The sequence below is a fragment of the Corticium candelabrum genome, chromosome 11 (assembly GCF_963422355.1).
Source record: "Corticium candelabrum chromosome 11, ooCorCand1.1, whole genome shotgun sequence".
NCBI lineage: Eukaryota > Metazoa > Porifera > Homoscleromorpha > Homosclerophorida > Plakinidae > Corticium > Corticium candelabrum.
The window spans coordinates 3,079,455-3,093,008 of NC_085095.1; the positions used below are offsets into that span (position 1 = coordinate 3,079,455).

General features: G+C 41.9%; 3 protein-coding genes across 3 annotated transcripts in view; 1 reads left to right on the forward strand and 2 right to left on the reverse strand.

Moving 5' to 3' along the window:
* Nucleotides 1–1,000: 1,000 nt before the first annotated feature.
* LOC134186889 (aquaporin-like) lies at nucleotides 1,001–9,818 on the reverse strand. Its single transcript, XM_062654970.1, has 5 exons — nucleotides 9,728–9,818; nucleotides 9,376–9,662; nucleotides 4,287–4,413; nucleotides 4,005–4,222; nucleotides 1,001–1,365 (listed from the first exon to the last, which is right to left on the reverse strand). Exons 1-5 carry the CDS (start codon nucleotides 9,755–9,757, stop codon nucleotides 1,152–1,154), a joined length of 876 nt encoding a protein of 291 aa, XP_062510954.1. The 5' UTR covers nucleotides 9,758–9,818; the 3' UTR covers nucleotides 1,001–1,151.
* A 346-nt stretch (nucleotides 9,819–10,164) lies between these two features.
* On the reverse strand, nucleotides 10,165–12,121 carry LOC134187062 (sphingomyelin phosphodiesterase-like). Its single transcript, XM_062655179.1, has one exon. The coding sequence runs from the start codon at nucleotides 12,105–12,107 to the stop codon at nucleotides 10,401–10,403; it is 1,707 nt and encodes a 568-aa protein (XP_062511163.1). The 5' UTR covers nucleotides 12,108–12,121; the 3' UTR covers nucleotides 10,165–10,400.
* A 241-nt stretch (nucleotides 12,122–12,362) lies between these two features.
* Nucleotides 12,363–13,554, forward strand: part of LOC134187060 (mannosyl-oligosaccharide 1,2-alpha-mannosidase IA-like) — an 8,199-nt gene continuing 7,007 nt past the window's right edge. Inside the window, exons 1-2 of the mRNA XM_062655176.1 lie at nucleotides 12,363–12,574; nucleotides 12,663–13,104. Coding sequence (XP_062511160.1) covers nucleotides 12,366–12,574; nucleotides 12,663–13,104 — 651 coding nt within the window. The 5' untranslated portion in view covers nucleotides 12,363–12,365. The remainder of the gene's footprint in view (nucleotides 12,575–12,662; nucleotides 13,105–13,554) is intronic.

The window sequence follows — 13,554 nt, forward strand, 5'->3', positions numbered from 1 at the left end:
TTGATGACCTCACGTTGTATTGGCGTATTTATATTGGTGGCAACTCATAAAGTCGCCAATTCGTCAAAATAAATTCCTCGCCAATATTAATTTTATCTTGTACATTATGATCACTAAACTAGTACAATTCATGTCAGTGCAAAGTTACTGAATTTGAGTAGAAATTAAGAAATTAAGAAATTAAGTTACTGAATTTGAATTTCACAAGAAATTAAGGCACAAAGGTCAATTGAAACCCATACAGATGAATACTAAACACTTGTTTTGATATACTCTATGCAAACCATGAATCAACAAGAAATTGGGCTATTAAGCCGAGGTATAGGCTTCAATATTCAATACAATGAGTCGACCCCCAGACTTGGCAAATTATCCTAATAATTCTTCTGGAAACAGTAGACATCGACTCCAAGGAGCCTTGTCCCCATGCCCTCTTCCTTACTCTCACCTGGCTAGACTCCAAGAACCCCGCCTCTTTTGTGCAAAGCAAAGAGCATGGACACCAACAAGACTACACGGTGTGACAGAGCAATTACTAATCGCAGAGCACAAAGCTCTGATGTCTCAACTGGACTGTTGTCATTGAAGTCTTTGCTTCATTGAATGCACAGAATGCTGCAAACTATCAACTGAGACATCAGATAATGTACCAACTCTTTACTGTGCAGAGAGTCCTTACATAGTCCAACACCTGGGCAAAGCACACGCAAGAAAAAGTGGGCCTGGGGAATGAGGTCACTCACACACCCTTTAATGTAGTGATCACTTCAATAAGCAGGTAACAAACAATATACACCACCTGACACTTTACCTCATCAAGATCTGGTGTTGACATTACAAAGTCACACCCGGATCTGTACATTACAAAGTCACCGACATGAGAAATCCTACCTGAAGCTTCATTATATATCAACACATCACATTGCTCGTCTGAAGTCATGCTGGACATTAGTGAGTATTCGGTCAGAACGTACAAACATATTCAACATTAGTACCACAATTTGTTGACAAGAATAACTAAACTTTGGTTTCATTAACAGTTTGATCAGACTAGTTACTAAAAGATCCAATAGAGCAATAGATAAATATAGTACGATAAACCATCAGTGTTTCAAGCAGTATCAGTATACAACATCTATGTAATCTCACCATTATACTGTTGCATCTAAACTTGGGTCCAGTGCAGCCAAAAATGGTAATCTCACTGCACATTTGGCAAAGAAGAAACGATATGCTAAGGATGCTAGTGTTGCACCAAGAAAACCTCCACCAAAGTAGATCCAGACTTCTCCCCAGCCATTATTAAATGCAAGAGCAGCACCAAATGCACGTGCTGGATTCATTGAACCGCCAGACAGTTTTCCTCTATATGAACAGCAAGTAAAGTGAGAATGCAGTATACATAAAAATCACTGACAAATTATTGACGTCCCAACGTACAGCAGCTGAATTAGATAGTATAGGAATACTTCCATCAATAAATGCGATGTTGTGTGTGTGTGTGTGTGTGTGTGTGTGTGTGTGTGTGTGTGTGTGTGTGTGTGTGTGTGTGTGTGTGTGTGTGTGTGTTGTATACCTCGTGCAAATCATCAGAGTTTACTGTAGACTAACTGAAACATGTTAGCTAAACTACCAAGGCAGCAGACCATGTCACGTTTTAGTGTTAGTCGAGCACTGACAGTTGAAACATGCAACCAGACAATGTGGGTATTTTTACAGCAAACGTAGTGAGTTTCATTTGATAGCCATCGTCGTATCTATGGTAAGTATTAAACATATAATAATGTACAAAAGGCACTGCAATGAAAAATATTCTACAAAAGCAAACATTTCCAATGCCCCCAAACAGTCACATGATGACCATACAACAAAACCTATTAACACTTTACAACATTTACCCCAACAAGTATTCGCATCGTTTTGCAAGGTATCACAAGAGTGCACCATCTGTCTCAAATTTCCACATTTTCCAAAATATAGGCATGCTTGTCCTGAGAGTGCTCTGAGGTCTGCTTGCTTTTAAACTCTTCAACAATAGGATTTCTATTATGAGCTGCTCCTGCCAGGCTATAGTGCCAGTTCTTTAACATAAACTACCAATGCCAAACAGCACCACAGCACGTCTACACAGCCGGGCACTCGCACATCTGTGTTCTACTCTCAAGCATGACATCTTGGTCAATCGACCGATCGTGTCAACAAGCTCTGCAAAGAGAGTTCCATGCGGGCATGTTTGGGAGTGCAAAGGCGCAAAACAAAGTAATGCTACAACAGTACAAAGTAGAAAACAAGTGCCTACTAAAAGTCTATCATGCATAGTTTTCTGGCAAAGTGGAGCATGCAGATCGCCTTCTATCAGGCCACAGACACCACGGTCTTTGATGAACCGAAAAACTCTAAAACGAAAGTTCAAAGTACACACGATAGGATCTTGTTTGGCGACCATGCATTTAGCCAACACTTAAATGAGTGATTACAACCAGTAGTAATCTGCTTCTCCAGTAACATTCGTCCATTTCGATTCAATAATGTACAACAAAGAATGAATTTGCCTGGTAAGATCATCTTGTTTAAAGGGTAACTGCAATGTAAAAATCAAAAATTCTTTATCCTGGAAATTCATAGTTCTAGTTGCATACATGACAGGAATAGTTTAAGATTTTTAAGTTACGTCTTCGCTGAGATATAGCAGGTCAAAGTTGCTTTCGGTTCTTCAACTTCCAGTAACTCGTTATAACTGGCGTAGTGTAATGTGATGTCAAGGAGGTAAGACTCCACGCTAGTGTGTATTGTAAACAAAGGAATCTGTGGCGAAAGAATGGCTCGATGTTGCGTGGCTGCAGGATGCACCAATTTGCACAAGTCATACGCAATCGTGTTTTTTCGATTTCAGAAGATCCCCAAGCTAAGAAAAGAGTGGGGATCGCAACTAGGGAGGACAATTGCAGAGACGTTTGTGTCGTCCGAGTGACCACAACTGAGTACGGCGCGTCCTACTGAGTGGACAGGAGTCTGTAGTAGCCACTTTTAGCCTGATTGCTTCAAGATACGTACAGCCAGGTCTATTCAAGAACTTGGTCTGGGTTGTAGACAAGCAAAATTGAGGCCACCATTTTCCATCTACCTGCCTCGACACTTCAAGGTTGCAGCACTCTGGAACCTTCGCAAAAGGAAAGGAGAGCCGTATTTAGAAGCGGGAGCCTGTCAGGTAGCCTGTCCTCTTCCTCGTCCGCTTCCAAGGCAGCAGACGATCTCTATGCTTCAGAGACACTGTAGCTGAACTCGAACCTGTGTGGTCTAATCACTCTAATGGCTCCCAACAAATCTTCTTCATCCTGTGATTCATGCAATGACAGAACGTTAAAATCACGTAAAAACCTCCAGAGGGCTCTTCAGAAGAATAACTGTTGCTGCCGTCGCCTCTACCCTAGCAGCATTGCCTTGGATATGATGATGCATTCATTCTTACAGGCCGTTGACTATACAGACACAAACGTGTCTCCCCTCTGTAATGTGTACACTACACCGCACCCATTATAACGAATTACTGGAAGTTGAAGAACCGGAAGCAACTTTGACCTGACATATCTCAGCGAAGAGTTCACTTAAAAATCTAAAACTACTTTTCCTGTCACGTATGCAACTAGAACTATCAATTTCCAACATAGAATTTATTATTTTTACGTTGTAGTTACCGAGTGCAGGTGTTGCCCCTTTTCTAAGAAAGGAAGAGAGATTCTAGCAAAAGTACCAGCAGACAATAATTTCGATAACTGCAGAATTTACCAACAAGCTCTAACAATTTCTAGTGTAGATAAATGACAATAGAATTGCAAGCAGGTCGTTTCCTGTCAATACCAGTCATCTTCAATAATCTCTCTTGTACCATAAGTGGTTGCATGCATTCCACTGAACACACACACACACACACACACACACACACACACACACACACACACACACACACACACACACACACACACACATTCCAGCAATCAACTTACCCAGCTAAAATGGCTGTCCCGACCCAAATTCCAACGACGAGCGGTCCAAACATATCTTTGGCGTCTTTCTCCACAATAGTGACCAAAATCAGTAAAACGAGAATAAACTCAAGATACGCTTCTGTTAACATAGACTGGAAATGACTCTGGTTTTCCACGGTGGGAAGCACTAAGGCAAATGTGTCAGGAAACGACGTGGCGTTACTTCTCACTAGAGCCTGGCACAAATGCTATGATCTAGTAAGTTGCTACGTTTGTGTTGAATGCGAGTATGATAGTTACTCTGGTTATGCCTGCTCCTGCTGTTGCTCCAAAGAGCTGAGACAAGAAATAGCCAACTGTGACATCGAAAGCTTGAGCACCACTCAAGAATAAACCAAAGGACACGGCTGGATTCATCTGGGCACCACTAGATGTACAAAAATACATCAGTTTAATAAATATACCGACAATTAACGAACAAAGACCAATATGCTAATGCAAGCAAGCATTGCACACAAATGCTTTAACAATAGAGGAGAGCCAGAGAAACAGACAGGCAGGCAGGCAGGCAGGCAGGCAGGCAGACAGACAAAGGCAGGCAGGTAGTCTCGTCCCCAGACTCTCTCACGCTAGTCTTGTCCAGTGCCCATTGGAATTGTCATACGGGGACTGGACAAGACTAGCGTGAGAGAGTCTGGGGAAGAGGCTACAGGCAAGCAGGCAGGCAGGCAGGCAAGGAGGTAGACAGACAAACAGACAGACAGACAGACAGACAGACAGAATCAAGTTTATTGTCAACAATCTTCACTACTACAAACAGTTATTGTTAAAATGAAATGTTCTACTTGTAGTCCGAGACTATTGCTAATGAGTAAAACACTGCCAGACAGACAGACAGACAAACAGACATTATACAAAAGACAAATGGTAAAGTAATTCACAAGAAAAATAGATGTCTGACAGAAGAAGCAGATGAAAAAGACTTTCTTTTCGAAAGGGAACTGCAGAGCAATCTGCATTAGACCCTTAGCTTATAGTTACGAGATCATGTTAGTTATGCATGTTTCCCGTTGTGATAAACAAATTTGACAGACAAATAGACAGGCAGACAAAACCAGACAACTGCCCCAACAAAGTTGCAGTCAATAACCTAATTGACAGCTCTTCTAGAAAAGCCACTGCAAGCTAGTTGTCTACGCAAGGCAGAGAAAGGGGTTGAAGCATGGCTCAGTGCCCCATCATCCTCGAGATGATTTCAAGATCACCCAGTAAGTTTACATTAAAGGTGGCATCTTCCTGTATGGTATCCTGAGCGGGTCAACAACTAAGATTGCAGATGCCCATTAGAAACACACAGGTGTGATGCAAATGGATTCCATGTTTTAACATGTGAAACTAGAGATGATCAACTGTGGACTCATAATGAGTGTGTTGTCAGAATGCTCAAGACCACTTTATTTGCCTCACAAACGTGAGCCTACAGATTGATACAAGTTCAAACCACCAACAAGATATCCTTGTCCTTGACTCTGAAACGAGATCAAACGCTCAGTTGGATGTGGCACTCACCAATCCTAAGCTTTTTGCTATATTTTGAAGATAAAAGGGTAGAGTAAACAAATACAAAGAATAAAGGCTACCTGGTGGATATTCTCCAACTGGACTGCTTCTAGTCTTCAAACCTTTTGGTATGAACAGCCATGGACTACTTGAAGATCTTATCAATCATGTGGAAGGGTGACAGTAGATGCAACATCATTGCTGAGTTTGACTCAATGAAGATGTTTTCGGACAGTTACAATGTTGTAATACTGCTCATCAGGAAACTACAGCTATATATGTACCAAGTCACGTCTCATCTTGCCCCCACTTCTACACAGATCCATTGGACGTCATCACTTCGAAGACGTTGCTTCTATTGCAGGAAACAGGTGTATCAAACAGGGCAGCTATTTGACGTGCGTACATGAGCAGAAGAATGTAGGCATAAATTTCTTGCCTTTTTCAACGTTGCCAGCAATAAACAAGCTCTACGCATACCGTCCAAAATCACAAAGAAGCATTTTAAATTCGATGGAGATACGATATGCCATTCCAGAGATATTTGCCGCAAGTGAACGCAGGTTCGATCGACAGGAAATTGCGTCGTCCTGGGAAAAGTCTGGAAGACAACGTCAGCTTCACTCTCAACCTCTATTGTTTTGTCCTGCACAAGCCCTATTCGGTGGAGATCAGGCTCACCTTTCTCGGAGAAATGCTCTTACAGACAGATAAACACGCAGACACACAGACAGACCCCTCCCTTTTATATAGATATACTCTACATGTACATAATCAGAAATTTCAACGATGAACCAGTTGTTCTCATAGATTAAAACACTAATGGACTTGGCATTAGATGTAGAGAGACAGACAGACAGACAGACAAAGAGACAGATACTTTATTCCCATAGAGACACTTAGAGCGCTTTCACGCACAGGCGTAAAGGCTGGTTCACAATATTGACGCTGACACTCAGCTGAGTGTCAACATCAAAAACATGGTCTAGATGTCAGTGGCATCCTTTGATGTTGACGTCGATGCTGATGCTGGAATAGGATTCATTTCTATTACAGCGGCAGCACCAGCATCAACGTCAGCGTCAATATTGTAAACTAGTCTTGATAACTTGGGTTAAATCGGGTTAACTTTGGGTTAGACTTCAATTACTCCAGTCGTGTGATCGTGTGAATACAAGTTCACTAAACCAGAGCAAGACTGAGGTTAAATGAGGGTTAAGCTAACCTTGGTCCGAGTAGGGTTAAACCGGGTTAAAGTGGAGTTAAGCGGAGACACGCCCTAATATATGCAAAGACACACCTTAGAGATCAATGGCTCCAACGTACAGATGGCTTCTCTTTCTCATGTTCCGCTATCGATGCTATGCTTCAAGCAATCAATGTATACCCTATACTAGTAGATCTTCTGCGTCTAATTACCCGTGTCATACGTGTGAACGCAAGTTGGGTGGAGTAGGGTTACCATAACTGTACACTAGTTATCATAACCCAAGTTAAGCCTGTGTGTGAAAGCGCTCTTAGTCTACTTGTACATATGGTAGGAATTTGTGAAAGCAAACCAGTCCTTGCAAACAACAAATTTAAGTCATAGTGGACTAGACAAGCTACTGAGTCAATTTTAACCACCTCATTGTACGATTTGAAGGTTATCTATGTCTTACGTCGATGGGTCAGCAGTCAGACAAGTCAAACAGCATGCACGTGACAGAATGATGAAAAATAAACACACATACTGAGAGAATAATATAACCCTTGAAGCGAATGCTTGCTGAAAGTTAATAAAGACACCAGCCTTGAGATTCTTATTGCTGTGTGTATCTGCAATCAGCTATCCTCGGCCTCCCAGACCCGTGTAGTGCCAATTCAAAATCGTCCTCCATGGGTCTGGGATGGCACCGCCTCTTCTCAATATATTGCGGTTGGTCCTAGAACCAGCATTAGTGTTCAGTTTCATAATGCATACCTTTCCAATTACAGCTGAAGACATCTCATGCATATCTGTTGTCTACCAAAGACTACACTGTATACAAACGATAACTTTTAGTGCACTCTTCACCCAAACTCACGTCCCTACATGTCGTGGTTTGTATTCTGCGCCTGTCAACGGCAGTAACGACACCTAGTAAAACCATTTGTTCGAACCGATGCTTCGACATCTACACTAGCCAGCCAGCTGCATTCTCAATGACATCATGATCACGTCTACTGGACGAAGTCTTGTGGAGAATTCATGGCAAAGTTTTGTCGCGATTTCGCGGCAAATCTGGACGATCGAGTCACAGCGGATGCTAGCAGATGCGCACATTGCGAATATTTATCATGAATTTGTGGCTCCAGGAGCGACTAACAGCTACTCACAGCGGATTCACGGCGATCAGACACATGCCGATCATGTCCACTGCACCATTAGTAAAAGAACGTGTTTCCTAACGTCCCATTTGTGTTCCTACTAACGCACAAATGATAAAACCGCAGATACTGTAAACACAAAGGTACCCATGCAGCGGGATGCGACATGATGTTCTAGCGCTACCTGTCTTCATCATTCTTGTATTACAGCTGTAATTGGAAAGGTATGCATTATGAAACTGAACACTAATGCAAGTCCTAGGACCAACCGCAATATATTGAGAAGAGGCGGTACCATCCCTGACCCGTGGAGGACGATTTTAAACCGGTGCTACACGGGTCTGGGAGGCCAAGGCTAGCAATCAGCAGGTATACTCTCTACACGTGTCATTCATGTCAGTGATGTCTCATCGATAGCTCGACCGTGAATATATCATTATATATTAACATATTCCTATGATTAAAAACATCTTGCAAGCAAAACCCCAAAGACTAAGATTAGTCACATAAGGTGTTAACTTCATTTAGCCAATTGTGGTCCGCGTATATTATGTACCAAATGTTGCTGACAGTGTGGTAGCAACAATACTAAGGTACATTGCATTACACACTCAATGATATCATCTAGACATCATAGCACATTGTAGTTATACAGTACATGACAACAGAGGGAATGTTGCACCATGAGTCCAAGTTAACTAAATTATCAACAAGATTTTCCTCAAAATTCAGACAGATGGACACATTTTATTTATCTAGTACAGCTTGTACATAATAACAATGATACAATACATTAAAAATTTATGTATATTTGAAGGTATTTTGTAAATACCAGTACAAAAACTAAATAATAAATACAAAACACAGCAAAATTTGTTGTCATATAAAACAACATTTGCCAACAAATTTGCATAACAACATGTATAAGTATTTATACACTGTGACCCATTACAGCAAGTTCTCCGTAGTGCTACTGAACAACGTCTGCAGAAACAATGCTGCAAGTGGGTTTGTAAATGTCTGACTTTCTGATGCAGCTGTACTGCTCAAGTGAACGACCACACTAACAGGGTACTATGGCCTTACTTAGCCTGACCAAGAAAAATGGCGTAAGAAGGCAAAAGACCAGCCTCCTAAATTTTTGAAATCAGGGCATGCACTTGCAAGGATACTGCACTATGTAACATCAGTAATACTATCATTAGCTTGACAGACGACCAGACTGACAAACGACCAGACCGGCAGACTGACAAACGACCAGACTGACAAACGACCAGACTGGCAAACTGACAAACGACCAGACCGGCAGACTGACAAACGACCAGACCGGTAGTCTGACAAAACGACAACCGCCAACCGCCAAAAAAGACTGTCAAACCACCGCAGACAGATAGCAAGGGAACTAGCACGTCGTCACACCATTTCGTTCTACTAGAACGTCACCACAAGTACATACACGTGCGCAACAAAAGTCTCTCACCTCACATCCAAACCAATCATAATAAGACTGTATATCGTAAATCCATTCAGAAAGGCCACTTGCACTATGTCTCCGACCACCACACCGCCCATTGTCGACGCTCCGACGAACAGCATCGTCAGAAAGAACTCGCACACGCACGGACGCACGAGCGTGCGCCAAACGCGTCCACGAGTGCACACCACTGTCCTGCCTTCGTGCAGTGAAGACATTTTATCCTCCATTGCACCTTCGTACGACCCTCTACGATGCGTTTGATGATAGACGTCGTTGCTGACGGGAACCAACTAGAGGCGGTACTAGAGTAGGAGCGCGCAATGTTGATGTGGTAAGAAAAAATGTGTGGATTTACCTCTACTGATGAGGACTTCGCCTCCTTCATGTGATCGTCTCAGCTGCAGCTGCTTGACTGAAACGGGCGAACAGCAAAAGTGAACTTGTAGGTTTGGTCACGTGCTAAAATTATAACCTCATCACGTGTACCGCAGCACACGGTTGTCACGTGCCAAAACATGCGCTTGTCACGTGCTTACCAAGTCTTTCAGTTAACTAAATAATTACTAAAGAACATTTACTAAATTGAATTAATAAAATAAGTAGATACTTTATTTGTTTATATACTGTAAATGCGTGATTGGTGTACACTATTTTATTAATTAATTAAGTTAATGACTACCCTCATATATAAACAAGTTAACTAAGAATTAATTAAGGCTTACCGATAATTTATTGTTTATTGGATTATCTATAAATATTTAAAGAAACTTTGTCAAACAAAATTTAGGATTGAAAAAATGTATTATCATTGGATATCAAATCCAATTATTTACTGCATAAATTTTGGCAAGTTCAATTTGCAGCACACATGCAAGTTGATATTAATAAATCAAATAGCAAGTAAGACTGTCCAACTCTGTACCCAAAAACTGATCAGTCTGTAAACTTACTCATACAAACACAAGTCATTAGCACCAGGCGTTTTCTTAACAAATATTTGTAAACCTTCCATAGCTGAGTATTACACACTAGCACACATTTCTCAAGGATCTGTATTTTAGTATGTCCAGCTCGGAGACACCATGCAGTTTTCTCTTGCACCAAGTTCCTTGTCTCAAATTCTCTGCTTCACAAATAAAAGCCGAACGACAAACGACATCACACGATTTGGTAGCATGTGAGACGGAGTGATGATAGAACTTGTTGTACAAATCCTGTAATGTACTATTGGCCTTCATCCGATCCAAAAGATCAGCCCAATCCTGAGGATACAGAGTCTTCATTCCATACGCAGCCTTTGCGGAATACTCAAACTGCCACTGAGGTTTATCTGACAAGTTGGCTTCGGTTAAATTTAGGATGTACGTGGCATGGTCAAGAACGTAGTACGAGCTACCATTGTATTGACCATCTAGTTCATATATACGGTATGATGGGTTAAAGTCCTGATATGTCGTTACACTGGGGCCAACGTACATAATATTTGTAGCCCGAGTCATGTTGGTTTTGTCGAAGAACACATGGAATTGGTCACTGTGTGTGTGTCCAAAAAAGTGGCCAGCAATTGTGCTCTCATATCGATTGACAATTTCGTAATAATTCTCTTTCCATTGTGACATACAGCTCGATACGGGCTGGTGACCGAGGATATGAACTTTATCTCCAACGTCTTCAGCTTCCTGCAGCTGTTTAATTAACCAAGCGAGCTCTTGAGCCGGATCGGTAGAATTGATGTACAACCAAAAATTCAGTGATTGACAATAGTTCATGTTAAGGGAAATTATTCTCCATCCTGGACGAACTTTAACAGTATAGTAACCTCCATATCTGATTGTTTCCTGAGTGTCTTTGGGCAACCAATGCGACCAGTTTACAGCCAGCGCATCCAAAAGCCAGCTATTAGAATTCTTTCCCGTCACGAAAGGTGGAGGGTAGCTGTTCACTGGAGCACTCTCATGATTTCCAACTGCTGGGAACACGAGTTTGCCAGGGAAATACTTAAGCATCAACTCAACAAGAGTATTCAAAATTCGAAGTTGATCCGAACGACTCTGATTCCACACGTTATGAGCTGGTAAGTCGCCCGTCCAATAAATAAAGTCAAACTTTACTGAAGCACTGATGTGTTGTAATAGATTCTCAATGGTATTCCGAGGGACATCACAAGCATAAGAACCCCACTTTCCCGCCCCTTTAGTCGGGCCAACGTATTTATTAGGTGGACGGCAACAGAGCGGCTCACCACAGTCAGTATCCAATCCAGGTGTGTACACCTCATCAAAGTGAACATCGCTGAGATGCAGAATGTGCATGACTGGAGCGTCTGGCTGAGGAGGAACGTGAGGCTTTACTGGAGGTTTTGGAGTGCTAGGCAAACTGACATTCCACTTTTCTGGCGGATAATCAGGAATAGCGCAGGAATCACCGAAAATTAGCCCGCAAACTGTGTTGGAACTGACAAAACCATCAGCAGCGACGGTCAGAACTTCGTTCCTGAATTCCTTCACGATTCCAATGCAGACGTTTCTATCTTCCAACTGAAAGTCGATACAGAAGTCGGTGATGAGTTGAGCTACTTCATCTTCCGTAGAATTTTTGTCAAACCAAGACTGAATCAGAGGCACAATGAGTTTGCAGACATCACACTCAATGTCCGACAACCGACTCAACCTCGTGGAACTAGAAAGGCCACACGACACAATCAGGAAAGAAACTACACATACACACCACATCATATTTCTTCGCTTGCAAGCACACCGTCCTACTACGCATGCTCAATGTAAAGCAGGCATAAAATTATGAAACCTTTAATCTAAACGTTTAAAGGATCTAGCAATCTAACTGCTGATTGCAACGAGCAGCAAAACAACAATAACTGTACCGTACAAATAATAACAACTATTAACTAATGCAATTATATATAAACAGTTTTATGTCTATGTAGCATGTGTACCATGTGTCTAATTTCCATTATCCCGGATGTTCGATTGTAGATGGCGTCTTCATATCAACTTCCGACGCACCACAAGTTCGTTGATGGAGTTCCACAGCCAGGTTATCCGCGCTCCACGCGTCGTCTATTGAAAGAAAAACACATAGTGTTTTTTGTCTTCATCGCGTTTCTCACCGTCTGCTTCGGAGCGTTCGTTTTCGTGCCAGACTTCAGAGAACGAGTTAGCGTCGATGAAGCGTACAAGAAATGGTGAGACAGATGATACTTACACGTGTTACGAACAGCTTTGTGTGGTCTAACTGATTGTTAATGTTTGCTGTTGGTTGTCGATCTGAAGGTTGACAGCTCAGCAACAGGCCGGGGAGCAAGCCGGTTGGGCTCTGCAGCCTCCGAGGGCTTTTGCTCAACAAGAGGCTAATGTTATGCAGCAGTCTGAAGATAAGAAAGACGCGAACGGGAATGCTGGTATGGACAATGTAATTCAGTCGCAGGGCAAAGACGCAGGAAAGGCGAATCAACATCCGGATTATGTACGTCTACAAGAACAACAACAACAACAACAGAGAGAACAACAACAGAAAGAACAACAACAACAACAACAACAGAAAGAACAACAACAACAACAACAGAGAGAACAACAACAGAAAGAACAACAAGAAGAACAGAAACAACAACCAGAACAGCAGCAGAAACAAAAGCAACAGCAGCAGCAACAACAACAGCAACAGCAGATGAGTCAGAAAAGTGAAGATACAGAGAAGAAGAACTTTGTCTTGAAGGTAAGATTGTTTATCAACCTTTGTACACAAAGTTTGACTCTTCTCATTACGACATTGCGCTAATCACACCAAGTCTAAATTATATTACATTGTGTAGCAGGGCTCGAAAAATAGGTCGTCAAGTTGTCATTTGACGAGTTAAATTTTACAACTGACAACTAACGTTCTAGACTAGGTCGTCAAATGACTAGTTTGTAATGGCTTTCTCGGTATGCAGGCGGATACCTGTACTGCACTGAAACATGCACCGCTTTGATGCTCACATTCGAACATTTGTCGTTTAGACCACAGCATGTACAAACTGCTCATATCCCGGATAATGAAACTGGGTGTGCAAGAGCCATCTCAGGATTCCGACAAAGTAAAGGCATGAGTTTGTGACCAATGAGCAGTGGAGACAATGGTAAATGCTGTAGGTCGAAATAAGTAGATATGATTTTAGTGGCAAGA

Excerpts from the sequence above, each read along its gene's own strand:
- LOC134186889 (XM_062654970.1), bottom strand. The coding sequence starts at position 9,757 with ATGAAGGAGGCGAAGTCCTCATCAGTAGAG. Across the intron at positions 4,414-9,375 it reads ATGATTGGTTTGGATGTGAG|TGGTGCCCAGATGAATCCAG; the intron begins GTGAGAGACTTT and ends TTGTACATCTAG. Across the intron at positions 4,223-4,286 it reads CAGGAGCAGGCATAACCAGA|GCTCTAGTGAGAAGTAACGC; the intron begins GTAACTATCATA and ends CATTTGTGCCAG.
- LOC134187062 (XM_062655179.1), bottom strand. The coding sequence starts at position 12,107 with ATGATGTGGTGTGTATGTGTAGTTTCTTTCCTGATTGTGTCGTGTGGC.